Consider the following 15,526-nt stretch of genomic DNA (forward strand, 5'->3'; position numbering starts at 1 on the left):
TGCGCCTTCCTTTAGTGGTGTACTGATTTGTAATTTATACGCATTTGTAATTCCAACTAGATGCAATTCAATAAAACACATTGTTTAAAACACCGTTTTTAAGATTTACTGTTGCAACTTGCTTCATGCAGATACCTGTGGATTTAGACCATCCACCCAGCCAATCACGGTTATGGGCATTGACTGTAGCCAGCCAATCAGATTGTGTTTTGTATGCACATGTCTGTCAGAGGTCAAACATGGCGGCGTACGCACGGAGGGCGAGTGAAACGATGAGCTTGTTACAAGTCTTAAGAAATGTGGTTCAGGGTGAACGTATGTTATTGGTTTTATATTCTGCACTATTGTTACAGTTGTTCATGGTGCTTTCAAAACCAATTGCAAATTTAACAAAAATATTCATTGCGTAGCGGTCATTAAACAGCTGACATGCCGCACCATCACCTGCTTAAATGACTCTTTGCTGCATATATTGACGTTTACTGTACATATTAACGTGACAGTATACTGATGTCTAAATAATTTATACCAATAGACAATATTTATTTTTATTAGGACTTTTTTCTACATCTGTGTTGAGGCATGCTGCGGCTTCAGACGGACCTCCAAAATTCACCCCTCCGACTAAACCTGTGATAGTAGAAAAAACAGAGAGCGAGGGGTCTTTGCGACGGTTTGTACATCACTATACAGTTCAAATATTGAACTTTATTATCTTCTTCAAATGTGCACAATGAAAGCTGAGTATGTTATTGCCTTTCTGTATATGTAAAAATGACATAATTTGCAACATTTGTTGACTTATGTTTTATGACTTGTGAATCAGTTCTAGGTTATTGATTAAAAAAAAAAGGGTGGGTGTTTCTGGTTGCAGGAAGAGCCACTTATAAAATGTGCTACTATAAATTACAAATATAATAATAACTTGTGAATATGCTTACAAACTCTTTAGTTTCATTTATAATTCTGACATACTTGTCTTAATAATTTTGTTCTAAAATACTATTGTTGTTGTTTAGGTTTCTGAGTCCAGAATTCATTCCTCCTCGCCAGCGCACAAATCCCATTAAGTTTTCAATTGAACGAAAAGACATGATACAGAGACGGAAGGTTCTAAACATTCCAGAGTTTTACGTAGGTAAGAAATAATGAACTCCTCTATGTGTTGTATCTCTAAATCTTTTTTGCCCCTCTTCTAAATTATATCTTTACGTTATCATCTAGGCAGTATTTTAGCAGTGACCATGTCTGACCCTCATGCTAGTGGAAACCTAAATCGCTTTCTTGGGATCTGTGTTCAGCGCTCTGGCAAAGGACTGGGAGCTACTTTCATCCTCAGAAATATAGTAGATGGACAAGGTAAAAAAAGGCTTTGTATAACATTTCTTTACATTACCCAAGCACCCTCAACCGAGGGCTATTCTGATTATCCTTCCATGTATCTGATTTAAATCATACTGCTTTTATTCGAATAGTTGTGTATGTAGTAGTTACATGGATTTTGTGTTCTAAAAAAAAAACTTTAGTCATAATATATTCATTTTCACTGTAGGAGTGGAGATCTGCTATGAGCTGTACAGTCCACGTCTACGGAAAATCGAGGTGTTAAAGCTGGAAAAGAGACTGGATGACAATCTCATGTACTTGAGAGATGCTCTACCTGAATACAGTACCTTTGACTTTGACATGAAGCCTGTTCATTATGAGCTTTCAGGAGATGTTCCAGTCAATCCAGTAAGAGTCCATCTGTAGTGTTCAACCATCAAAATTTATTTGTGACCCTTAACTGTGACAGTGAACTGAAAATTCCCTTTGAAATGTATTGAAATGTGATTTTTATATCTGAGAATTTCCTCCATACATCCTAATTGTTTTCTTTCTATTTGTTTTTTTAGTTAAAAGTAAAAATGAGGCCAAAGCCATGGTCTAAACGATGGGAGCGTCCCAAGTTTAACATTCAGGGTATCCGCTTTGACCAATGTTTGACCCCAGAGATGATGGAGCATGCTCAGAAGTGGGCCCAACCTTGGAGGGAGTATGATATGCTGCTGGAGTATGATACTTCCAACCTAGAAGAGCAGATCTTGAAGGACGTACAGGAAAACCTTAGCAAGTGAGATGTCCACAAAGACTTATTCCAACCCGACAAAGATATTCCTAAGGCGGGCCCTGGTGCCAAGCTGGCAAATGAGTGAGGGTTTGAATTTGATGAGAAATGCTGATGGCAATAGACTCATTCTTCCAACACCACTTCTAGGGTTGTTGATTGGGGAAAAAAATTTGTCTGGAACTTTCTATGAGAAAGTGTGTCTGTGTTTTTGTACATTATGTTTCTCTTTCTGATGATGCTTGGATACCCATCTTCAATTAAAAATAACTCAATCTTTTGCTGTTATTTGTACCCTTATGTCTTTTGGCTTTCAGTGTGAACAATACAGTGTATTTTTAATGCTTTGAGTCATTCTGCCTTGCAGTTGGTCACTGTGACCAATAGGTGGCAGCAGATAACACTTAAATGTAAGCATCTTTGTTCGTCTTAAAATATTTTAAACAATGAACTTTTCTTTATTATTTTATTTTTTAAATGTTACTGATCGTTTTATGTTTCATTTCAATGGTTTATTACAACAGTGGACAGATATTTAAAATGTTGTATAGCCTACTAATATCAGCTTTATTAATATGATCTTATTGTTTGGGTAAAGATATTTTACAGTATTTTAAAGAGTAAATCAGTACTTCACTCTATATTCCATTCTAAAATAATTAACATATTGAAACACCTGCTCGCTATCTCTATGTCTTGTTTGAACAAAGAGTGCATTGCTTTTAATATCAGGACTGGGATTTGTAATATTCAAGCAAGTTATTTTTAATTCAGAGTGCTTGCTAAATGTGTATAATCCACAGCGTGATTTTTTCATACTGTTATTTTACATTAATTTTTCCCGACATCATCTGAAGCTGCTCGCGCTAATCCTCGCGCATCTGTGCAGCTCCGAAAGAGCGCGTATGCGCGACGCTCCGCCCACCCTACTGGTGGCCGTGACGTCAGCCCTATCGCTCGCAGATAGTGAGAGGACGCCGCAGTCAGTGAGTGGTCTGCGGAGAGCAGGTACAAGTGTTCCTTCACCTGAAAATAAAAAACACACAAGCGTCCCTTATCCGAGGATATTTCACTGCACTGGCGTTATTCCTAAAAATTACAAGAACAACGCTGTCTTTTTGGAATATGCACGGTAAGCACTAAATTTACCTCGTAATATTTATCTTTTGCGGGTCCCTTTATGGTAATCTTTCAAATGCTTGTAAATAAGATTGCTTTCTATTCTTTTACAAACCGCTTAATAAATATAGTCTATGGTTAATAGCTCCCTCTTGAGTTTATTTTATGCAAAAATGCATCAGTTTTTCAGAACAAAAGCGGGTAACATATGCTGCACCAGCCTAAAGGAAACACTGTTATTGAATTCACATAACGGACGAACTTGTTCGACAGGTTGTGAACTTAAACAGCAACTCTAACCGTGTTAAGATTTATAATATCCTGAAACATTAGAGCCGTATCATTGTGTTTTCCCGCTGGGATTATGAAAGTGTCGTCAGACATGCAACACACCTGTACCACTTGTGCACCTGCCGCCAGAGAAACGACTTTCAGTTCATTTAAACCAGACGGTTTTTTGATCTGTATGTGTGGTCGAACCCATGACCTTTTGGGTTGCTAACGCAATGCTTTACTCATTAAGATACAAATACACATTCCGTTCTGAAATATTTTTTTTTTAAATAAGACGTATTACATGTTAAAATAATAATGAATTATTAAAATGAATTATAATAGCAATAACAATGTAATGAAAAGTTCTATAAAGGCATAGGCTATCAAGTACCCTTTTGAAAATTAACCATGTTATATATTATAGTAAAAGTGTAGTAACCATATTTTTTTTTTATTGATTTGCATTTCTATTGTCATAGTTGTACCACAAATGCTTGGTGGTTAGTTTCATAAGGTCACTGATGTATAACACTGATTTATTACACTATTATTACACTATTACATTGTGACATGAATACTGTTATAGAAAGCATGACCCCGGAAGTTTTTAGATCACTGGACTGTTGAAATGGGTTATGTAGTGTGAGCCAACTGCTATATATTCTCATAACCCTCTCTCCCTCCAAGGCCAGCTCTGTTAATCAAAGCACAATCTCTTTCGGCTATTGCATTTCAGTATGTGGGGCATGGGCCAGTCAGAGGTTGTAAATTACCTCTTTGATGAATGGATGAGTCTGGTCAGACGAAATATGCTGACAGTCATTCCATTTCTCTTATCAGCGTGATGATAAAATGGCCACAGCGTTTGTTAGACCATCAATGTGACACATGATGAAATAATAATGCTAACAATCGTAAGCTGGTCGGCTTTGGATGTCCTGAATTTTCTAGAATAACCTTGTCCTGCTTTGTTTGGTTAAATATATTTGAGGTCTGAACTGAAGTTGCCTAATGCTTGTGTTTGTAAATTTAATTATTAATACTTCATTGCAATCATAGGCCTTCATGCAAATCAGAATTATTCTTCAAAGTTAAGTGGGGATGACACACACATGTATTTTAATTGCACTTTAAACGATTTGGCTAAGTGTACAAAAAAGCCTGATGTAACACTGTCTGTGAATAGTTGACATCTTTTCACATTCCACGGTTTTCCCCCCAAATTGTTTTCACCTTTACATGCCAACCTCCACCTTCTGTGAGTGCTAGTGTGTGTTTGTGTATATGTATGTCTCCCAAGGGTGTACAGGGTGGAGTGCCCCAGAAATATGCCTTATATGTCAGAGAGAGAGAGGATTGGTTTCTAGAGGAGGTTGGCTGCCCTAAATACAGACAGTGTACTGAATGTGTGTGTGTGTGTGTGTGTGTGTGTGTGTGCATGCTTTTGGCTTTACCAGAAGATGGAAAGAGGAGAAAAGGATAAAGAAGTGGATGTTGAAAATGAAATAGTGTCTGTGATCATGTGTCCTCAAAATGCTCTTTAATATAATATAATCAGATTTGCTGAAGTCAAATTCTGTACATCAGCCAGAAAATCACAGTCTTAAAGGCAAAGTATAATCCATTTTTAAAGGGGACATATCATGGAAATCTGACTTTTTATGTTTAATTGCTATAATTGGGTCCCTAGTGCTTCTATCAACCTAGAAAATGTGAAAAAGAACCCAGTAACTTAGTTTTGGTAAACCATTCTCTGCAAGCACGTAAAAAATAGGTCATGGAAATTTGTCTCTACTTGTGATGTCAGAAGGGGATAAAACCGCCCCTTAATCTGTACTACCCAACCATGGCACTGCCATTTAATGCAGAGATCAGTTCATTTGCATTTAAAAGAAAACACCAATTTTGCTCACACCTACAAAGTGGAAATTTTAACATGCTATAATAAATGATCTATGGGGTATTTTGAGCTAAAACTTCACATATGTACTTTGGGGACAACAAATATTTATTTTACATTTTTAAAAAGTCTTGTGAAATGTCCCCTTTAACATGTATTAAAGGGGCCACATACCGGATTTTTGAAACCCAGCGTATTATACGGAGATAAAACATCTCTGCCATTATTTAACTAGTGGTGGTGGCTTACTACACATTCACCTCTACAGCATCATGCATGAATGGCCAGTGTGGTACTGGCTGGCCTGTTTCATATGCTTGTTTCCTGTGTGGACAGAAGAGCCCTTATTCCCCTTCCCTGCACAAAGAATGCTGGGTAATGCACCCAGAACAGATATGTGCTGTGTGAGGAGACTGACATGTTGAATGCTGATTGGCCAGTGCTGTGTGCAGGTGTCCATCACAATTCAAGGGACATTTGTATGTGGCTGTCGGAGAGATAAAGGAAGTGAATGATGAGAGAGACAAGGTTTTGAGTGGTCAATGCGGGTAGAGAAATCAATATGGTTGTTTTTCAGATAAGTATATTTGTCGGTGAGGTTTGTAGCTGTTTTGGATTTTGGGTGGGGTGGTTTGGTACTGTTGTTGTTGGGTGTAAATATGACCCCCCATTTCTTTCTTTCTTTCTTTCTTTCTTTCTTTCTTTCTTTCTTTCTTTCTTTCTTTCTTTCTTTCTTTCTTTCTTTCTTTCTTTCTTTCTTTCTTTCTTTCTTTCTTTCTTTCTTTCTTTCTTTCTTTCTTTCTTTCTTTCTTCCTCCGGTGTCTGTCTAATAGATCTATTTGTACAGCTTGCATCCCATATCATTTTTCTCAGAGCCCCAGGGAGACGTATTTTGTGTTTGCATTTGTGTGGGTGCAGTTTTGCTCCTGGACAGCCTGAGTTTATTGCACACAAATTGTGTGAAGACATTCTGAGTCCCTCATTGACTTATAGAGCAGTCAGAGAAAGAGGGGGAGAGGTATTTTAGAGGTACTCTTATAAACATGGCTGTGCAAGTCCTGCTATAAGATCACTGATGTATGAAGTCCTCTCATCCCCTCATTCCTTCTCTGCTGCATTCGAAAGAGACCCAATTTAATATTCAATCTAGTCTCAAGTCAACATGAGAAGAATGAAATAGAGAATGGATTTTCAGTTTTAATAAGCAATTTATTCTATGTCTACTATATACTGTTACACACACACACACACACACACACAAATTAACATTATCAGAATTAGTTTAAATTGAATTTATACGTCTTGTGATCTTCAAACTATGTGATCTTCAAACTTGGGCTTCAGTGCTTCAAAAACATTTATTTTAAAGGGCCCATATTATGCAAAATCCACTTTTACAAGTTGTTTGGACATAAATGTGTGTTGGCACGTAATAAAATATCCTAAAACTTTTTGTACATTGTGATATATTTAATGCAATCTGACAAGTCCTTTCTATCAATGAAGCAATGTTTGCGCTATCCTCGGATATCAGCTTTAAAGGGATAGTTCTATTTGACCTCACTGCAGTGACGCTGCTGACGTACGCCGCTGCTTACGTATACGTTGCTGACGTGTTATTTGGTGCGCCCCAGCTTTTTTTTGTGCCCGAGCTTCGTTTACAGTCTGAGGGAGATGCACACTGTAAGTTTGAAAAAAAAAATCTTTGCAAACATGTCTGAGGATAACATGTCAGCAGTGTTGTACATCAGCAGCGTAAACAGACGCGGAAGAGAAGACAATGTTGAATAAAGTTGTAATTTTTTTTATTTTTGGACCATAAACAAAAATGTAACTGACCCACTGATGTCACATGGACTACTTTGATTATGTTTTTATTACCTTTCTGGACATGGACAGTATACCGTACATAGATTTTCAATGGAGGGTCAGCAAGCTTTCTGACTAAATCTAAAATATCTTAAACTGTGTTTCCAAAGATAAACGGAGGTCTTTTCTTTCCACAAATCATCTTGTCAAGTTAAATACAGCTGATCTAGAAATTATCTGAATAATATTTCTTCTCTTCAACCAGTAATGACATGCAAATATCAGGTCTTTATAATGTGCATATAAATGAGGTATTGTAAGATATGCATGCTTGTGTAAGAATAAATTGTGTGTTGTATCATGTGTGAGTGTGTGTCTGTTAGTTTTACATGTACATGCTCTTTTGTGCATATTTTCTGTGTTTGGAGTGAAGTGAATAGTTACTTTATGTTTAATTGTTATTTAGATTTTTAATATAGTCTGTTTTTTATTGGTCAGCATGTGTACTGTAATTGTAATTTGACAGATCTCTCCTGTTTCACAAAGATGGTAGTTCGCATATCTAAAATTGGAAGTAGTTTTACATTTGGCTAAGTAGTCAGCTGTGGGGGTTTTGCTTTGGAAGAGACACTACAGTATCTCCTAATATACACCAACACAGACTCTGGAAACTAGAGTGAATATTCACTGTAATTCAATTGTACTGGAGTAGAAGAAGCTTTGTTAAATTTAGCTTACGTGTGTAAATATGGAGCATTGTGTTCATACCATTAGACTGATATGAAAATGAAAGTCTTTGAGATGTTTATCAAAATTTAGCCATTTGGCAAATTTTGGATTCAGTCATTTTAATTAAAACCGATTATTAATTGGCAAATGAAAGAAAAGGGCTTGAACATTTTCCTTTCATGTAACGTTGGACGTAAAGAAATGTTCCAGATCGATTCGATTTTGATTTACAAGCTATCAAATCGATTCTTTTTTTATTCTGATTCTCGGATCGATTTTTATGCTTGATTCTCGATTCGACTCAATGAATATAGATTTAATACAAATACTATATTTATAAATAAGTACTGTGAAAATAAGTTTACAAGTGGGTAATTAATAAATAGAAATGTATATTAAACTCTTTTATTTTAGGTACACTTGGGTACATTAAAACAGAACCAATCTCTAATTTTCAAATTATGTTAAATACTGAATGCTTAAAAAAGTCAGAATGGTCGCATTCCTTGATCAAACAGGATCAGGTAATTTCACAAAAAAAAAACGATTTGTAGCCTTTGAGAATCGATTTTGAATTGACCACAAAAAAAATTTAATCGAATTTTTTTTTTGCCCAGCCCTACATGGCAAACAATGACATGCGTTGCATCATCAGCTTGCAAGCAGGTTTCGTCAAAGCCCATCACACAACAGACTAAATGTACAGTATACTTTCTTCCCGAGTCTTCCCTTCACTTCTATTTACCAGAGTGTATGTTGATTAGACATGAGGGCTCACTCATTCAAACCGTGCACACAGTGGCATCGGCACCGGCAGTCAACACACGTGATTTGATCACCTAACTAAGTTTTCTTTCTTGTTTAAGTGAACATACAGAACTGGATTTTTATCAATATATTTAAACAGTGCAGTCTTGGGTCTGAAGTGACACTAGCCTGCTGCTTTCTTTGTCAGAAATGTTCATTACACACCAAAAAGGAAAATCACTCACTACACTTGGCAGTAGCATGGTTGTATACATTGCAGTTAAAAATACAGCGGCCTATGTGTAATTTTAAATAGAACTTTTAATAAATTGTTGTTAAATTGTAACCGTTTAATGTTTTTAGTTGATAAGATATGCTTTTTGATTACTGAAATTGTATTTAACCATTAAAAGCAGAATCCAGAAAAATGAAAACAGGACACACAGAATTTGAGAATAAATAAAATGGAATTTGGGAAAAAACTGATTTCATAGAGTCCATCCATCAGTCTTTCACCCCCTTCACACACAGAGACATTTGCTGATCTGTAACGGACTTTTTTGCATACAACAGATTATTAAAGCATGAGAACCCTAGTTTACGTTTTCTCATTTTCTCCTTCTCTTCTAACTCAGATGACAGAGTCTCAGCACAAATTAAGTTAAAGCTACAATGGGCTTTATTAATATGTAAGTTTAAAGTGTTTCCACAATCATAATCATAGAATCATGAATAATAAGAGTTCTGTACATGCTAATCAAATATCGTGAGCCTCAAACACTATTGTTTCCTTAATTCTTATGCATGCAAGGCATGCAAAAGACTGCTAGAAATCAGGCCAATCTCAACATAACACCGACTGTGACGTAACAGTTGTGATGCATGCCCCAACATTAAATTACACACTAAATTAATTGCAATGTTGTGACTGCTGAGCTAGCGCTGTATGAAAGTTAATGCTATTTGCTAGCATTTAATGTAAAGTTCTACTATAGACGTTACAGTTATGTTTTGCAGGTCCATACAGAAAAAACGCAATCTGTATCTTCATCTGATACATGCTCAAACATAAGGTCTGTTTGCACACACACAGAGCTACTGAACTGAGCCGCTCGGAGAAACAGCTAATCAGAGCAGAGCTCAACATAATTATTCATAACCCTTTCAAATAAGGTAATGGTAGACCATTAGGAATAATCTAGGAATAGAATAGCTAGACAATCTAGTGTCTAGCTGTCACTGAGGCAGTACCCTTTCAATAGGTACACCTTTGCACCTAAATAATCCATATTAGTACATGAAAGGTACATATTGGTACCTAAATCTTTTTTGACTACTTTCTGACAGTGTAGAATTCTTAAAGATTCAGATTTTAAAATAATATCCATTACATAATTTTGTGTAATAAACTCATTGACCCATGCCTGGTACATTCAGTCATCAATTAAAGCTGCTCTTAATCTAAATCAACCAATTTACACGTTATTTTAAAATCTAAAGAAGCTAGTTTGTGTTTTTGAGAGAGAAAGACAAAAAAAGGCACTTGCATGTATCTTGGCCTTTTAAACAAGCAATGTGATGTAATTTCCTTCCACAGCTTAAAGGTGTAGCGGAGGATTTTCTCGAATTTTAGAAAATAACTGCCTTCTCCACTTTCTTAAAAAATGCAATTGCGCAACACTCCTGATTGACAACTAGGCGGACCAATAGTCTTGATGATCCACCCGGAAAAAGAAAATCCTCCGCAATACCTTTAACCCTAAAGATATATGAATCCTAAAGATATGTTTTGCATGATGTAAAACTGAGGTTATAAGGTACTATAGTATATCTGCTCTCTTTATTGGGTCGTTACACTGTTATACTGTTAACCTCTGTAGTTTGCAGAAATGAATGACATCACTTATCGTAGAGATATTCCTAATCACAAAAATTCCTCAGCCCTTCTTAATGCAAAACTAATGATCAGTATTTAATTCACTGCCTGATTACTGCTATTCTGCTGTCAAAAGAGATAAATGTGTTTGATTTTCAGTGGTCATTAAAGTGGTTACAGCTAGAGTTAATTTTTACAGAAATGGAATAAATATATCAAACTGCAGTACTGTTCATTTTGGCATATTGTTTGTTGAATTGGTTGACACTACATGCATTCTAACATGCTGGTTTAATAAGCTTATTCATTTGAAAATCTTTACCCATCTATGAAGCAATTTAAGGATAAAGACAGAAATCTTTTCCACAGCTCTGTTTCTCCTGGGAGCCTTGAAAGCACCACTGCACAAGTGCACATGGCTTTGCAATAATTTAGTACCATGTTGTAAGTGCAGACCTGCTAAGCTCATCTAAATGAAGATCAGTGGATTAAGCAAATGCAAAAATGATGAAAAGAATTATGAGATGTAAAGGTTATGTGTACAGCTGTAAATATGACTCGGCTTGTCCTTTATGGGATTTAAATCCTGCCAGGATTCAAAACTGAAAATAAAGCTCTGAAAGGTTGAAATTTAGTGTTCGCAAACTCAAAATCTTACAAAACAAAGTTTTGCAACATCGAAAAATAAGATTTGCAAGCTTGCAAAATGTAAAAAAATAAAAATATATCTGCAAACATTATGTTGTTTTTGAGATTTCCTTTTTCGGAACCGCAACATCTTTTTTACGATGTTGCGCAAAAAATTTTTCAGAGTTTCAAATTTGTCAGTGTTCTCCCACTGTATAGTTTGTTTTCCAGGTTTGAAACCTTGTAAATGGTGAACTGAAAACTGCTGTGCAAATAGGTTAAAAAAAGTTTTGAAACTCTGAAAACTGAGGTTTGAAAGGGCTAAACTTATTACATTACATTACATTTGCACTCCTTTGCAGACTATTTTTTCAGAGCTAAGTTTACAACACCCACTTTGCGGAGATACGCCCACAAAGTTGCGAGCTTGCGACTCACGTTGTGGCAGCGTTGTCACGCAGCTCTGCTCTGAAACTCTGAAACTCAGACTGAGCGAAAATAAAGCCTCGCAACCTCACAACTTAAAAAAAAGCGTGGAGGGAGGGCCTTTTGCTCTTGGCCAATGCTTTGCTGTCTGCTGACGTACAGTCCAATCACAAGTCGTGTTTACTGGAAAGGTGGGATTGACCGACTTCTCCGCCAATGACGAAAGCGCACAGGATACGCAAACAGATGCACGGCTCTCTGGCCACAAATCGGTCAATTAACGCCACTAAACAAACCAATAAACCAATTTTCTTCAATTTCTTTATTAAATAATAAGATTTTAAACATCTGTTTACTCTTGTATTTGTAACTGTGTTGAACTGTGTACCGCTGGTTGCGGTAGCCGAACGGACTGCGTACGTGAGCCGCGAAAGCAGCCCGTTAAAGTAACTAAAGGCGTGAGCCCCGACAATACATTTCCGCTATTTTGTATTATTATTCTAAGGTATGTCCTTTCAATTTGGGAAAACTAATCTGTTGCTGATAACCAATGAATTAAAAGGAAATCCGTATTGCTTTAATACATCATTTAACAGCTGAGCTAAGCCTGCTTGCTGTACTATGGCCATTCTGGATCCGTTTTTGATTGTTAATTAAACATGATTGCCCATACGATTATTTTACTTATACTGTGTACCAGTGGCGGATGCAGAACGTGACATATGGGTGGGCATGGATTAAGTCCGGTGGGCCTGAATCTATGGGTGTCACTTTTGAATAAGAAACTATAACAAGTCTATAAAATTCGTCATAACTTCAGGAATCACAAGCGTATTGGTGAGAACACTAATTTAAACAGCATACACACACACCCGAACTGCACGTCACATTTTTGACATTATTGATATACTTTAAATTGTAATGCAACATGACATTAATTAAGCCTTTTTGGTAAAAACTAATTATTGGGGTGTCATAGCCTACAAAAAAGAACCTGCACACAGTGACAAGAAATATAAATGAACACAAAAAACCTAATACTTTTTAAAATAGCCTATTAAAACTGTTTAAATAAATTAAGCTACTAAATGCTTAAAATGAAGCTAACATCATATTCTCTTCATGCAAATCACTAAAAATATATTTTCGTTCTCACATATTTAAGTTAACTTACTAAATAAAGTAAGAAAAAGGGAATTGCTAGAATAATGTTTGACTCTGAGGTTAAACGAAATGACAAATAAATAAACATTTAATATACTTTTTGATGAGCATAAGAGCAAGCGGGTAGCCTACTCGTGAAGAGCGGAGCCGAGGAGCGCGCATATCAGACGTGAACACGAAAGGAATAATGGGTTTAATTATGCTTTCACTTCATTTCCTGACAGTTTCCCTTGTTAGTAGGGATAGTAATGACTAACAAGATGACACCGAATTACATACAATATGATTACCTAACTAAATCTGAGAGAATGCAAACACATTACAATATTTTTTCCTCCGCCTGACGGTCAGGGCGCAGATACATTTTTGTAGCCCTGCATAGGTTTGTTTTGTAGAAAGACTTTCTTTAAAGTGAATTTCGTTTTGTATAAATTGTATCTTAATATTAATCAATGTTTAATCAAACAATTGCCTTGATTTAATAAATAAGAAGCAAACCAAGAACGTATGTGGTGTGGATTGAAGTGAACCCGCTATATTTCCGCAGCCTACGTCTTTCTGCTTTTAATGCATTTCTTAAATTAATGTCTCAATTACACAGTAGGCTTATATGTTGTTATGATAGGCTATTTGTTGCTTAAAAGCAATAGGCTATATTGTATAAAGTGTAGCAATAAACGTGCTGTGGCTTATAGTGCTGAGTTAGAGAGCTGGTAGGCTATATCAAACAACATCACTGTGATCACTAATAAAAAATATGACAGCGGGGTAAAAAAATAGAAAGAAAAGATCTGATCACTAATCAGATCTTTTCTTTCTATTTTACCCCGCTGTCATATTTTTTTGTGTGTTTATGTAATTGAGAGGAAAGGGCGCAGCACATATTAATAACGTGCTGTTATTCAAAATACGTTTTCCACTTGCTTGCAAAAAAAGTTCTCAAAGTGATCATTGCTGAAAGCTGCTCGGGAATATTTTTCTCATTAGAACCATAATGTAATGCAACATTCAACTTCTTTATAATAGTTTTTAAATAGTTATCAGGCTTACTTATAATTTTACTGTTTTTAACATAACATGCAATAGATAAAATACACCATATGAAGTAGTATTCATGTCTAAATATACAGAGTAGTATTTATTTTACATTTCTGATTGGGCGGGCCAGCAGTCAATCTGGGCGGGCCCAGGCCGACAATTGTAGTTTTTTATAAGCAAAATGATTGCAAGCAACACAGACGCAACAACGCAGAGGCACAATAATACTACTGATGTGATGAAGTCACAGGGTCTATTTTTCAAACTATTCATAGCGGCTTTAAGGAGGCTAAATCATTATGGACATGAAATAATCGTATTAGCTTATATGCTATAAAAATTTGTTTGTCAGTTTCAAATCACATTTAGTAGCCTAATGTGTCAATATATATTTATATTCTTATCATTTATATGATATATAGGCTAATAATAATAATATTTATAGATAATAAATAACGTCCAACACATGCACAAAGAGCCGCATGTTCGACCTTTTCATTGAAAACAAATAAATTTCCCCTTCCCCACGATCTTCGTCCTCATCTTCTCAACCTGTATATGCCGTGAACTTGGACATTTTTGCTAACAAATTTCATTGACGTTCATCTTTACTTCGCTACTTTTCTCTTTTGAGATCCGCTTTCGTATTTTAGAGACATCTCATGAACTCCTCCATTTGACCAAATGACGCAGTTTGCTTATTAAGCATTCAAAACAAGCAGGCCAATTACTGGACACCTTCAGAAATGTTAAGCAATAATGGATATTTTTATTGAATAGTAGACAACATTTTTAATAATGCTCACAAATGGTCATGCAGGGTTCAGTAAGTGAGAGATTTTCTTGCGCATGAACTGCATTCACGCACGGACATTCAAAGTAAAGCGATGAGGTGTAATTTTAAAGGGACTATAAACTCATTATGCGGTGGTTATTTTTTTTCCGGCATCACTGCCCCCTCCCATATTTTACAAGAATAAATAAGGATATTTATTAGAAATAAGGTGTTAATTAAAATCTTATTTTATTTGATGTATAGGCTAAACCTAAATAATATCTGTACATTTTACACAAAAATATCTGTTAAATTTGGGGACAAACCAAAATAAATGACAACAAATTATTTCTAATATATATCTTAAATCACCTACTGACATTAAGAAATTTTATTAAGTTTCTTTAGTCTTTTATTTTAGTGATATTTATAAAGCCACTGAATTATTTATTACAGTGTTTAGGTGTTATAACATTGTATATGACATATTACTTTATTACAAAACATAATGTCTTTCGTTGTGTCACATCACTGTGATATGATTAACAGTTGTCAGCGGCACATTAATGTGTTCCAGTGGCTGTACTTAGATGCTATGCCTCCCCTTTTGAGCATAAAAGCTTGATTTTTCGTTTGCTTTTATTGTAAATTTATGTGATGCATTAGAACAAATTGTGACAAAAACAAACCCGAAATAATGAAAACGCAGGCTACCCAATAACAAATTATTTAACTACTTAAATATTTTTTTTACTGTTTATACTTTGACTGAGGCATTTGCCTTATGTTTTAGGGTTAAAATCGCTAAATCATCATGCCAAAAAGATGATGCCGTTATACAGTACATAAAATATACCATACGGTTACCAGAATTAATGTGCATTTTAAAGTAATTACCGTGTGATTAAAAAGATGTCTATTAATATGACAGTT

At 35.6% G+C, this 15,526-nt stretch overlaps 2 protein-coding genes across 3 annotated transcripts in view; both read left to right on the forward strand.

The window, feature by feature from the left end:
- The first annotated feature begins 198 nt into the window (after positions 1-198).
- mrpl19 (mitochondrial ribosomal protein L19) lies at positions 199-2,387 on the forward strand. Its single transcript, XM_065257073.1, has 6 exons — positions 199-315; positions 556-673; positions 1,020-1,138; positions 1,225-1,359; positions 1,553-1,734; positions 1,896-2,387. Exons 1-6 carry the CDS (start codon positions 240-242, stop codon positions 2,115-2,117), a joined length of 852 nt encoding a protein of 283 aa, XP_065113145.1. The 5' UTR covers positions 199-239; the 3' UTR covers positions 2,118-2,387.
- Positions 2,388-2,541: 154 nt separating this feature from the next.
- Positions 2,542-15,526, forward strand: part of itsn2a (intersectin 2a) — a 68,313-nt gene continuing 55,328 nt past the window's right edge. For both annotated transcript variants that reach the window (XM_065257071.1, XM_065257072.1), the window contains exon 1: positions 2,542-3,239. The gene's annotated coding sequence lies outside the window, so the exon portion shown is untranslated. The remainder of the gene's footprint in view (positions 3,240-15,526) is intronic.

This window comes from Paramisgurnus dabryanus, chromosome 12 (assembly GCF_030506205.2).
Source record: "Paramisgurnus dabryanus chromosome 12, PD_genome_1.1, whole genome shotgun sequence".
NCBI classification, from domain to species: Eukaryota; Metazoa; Chordata; class Actinopteri; order Cypriniformes; family Cobitidae; genus Paramisgurnus; species Paramisgurnus dabryanus.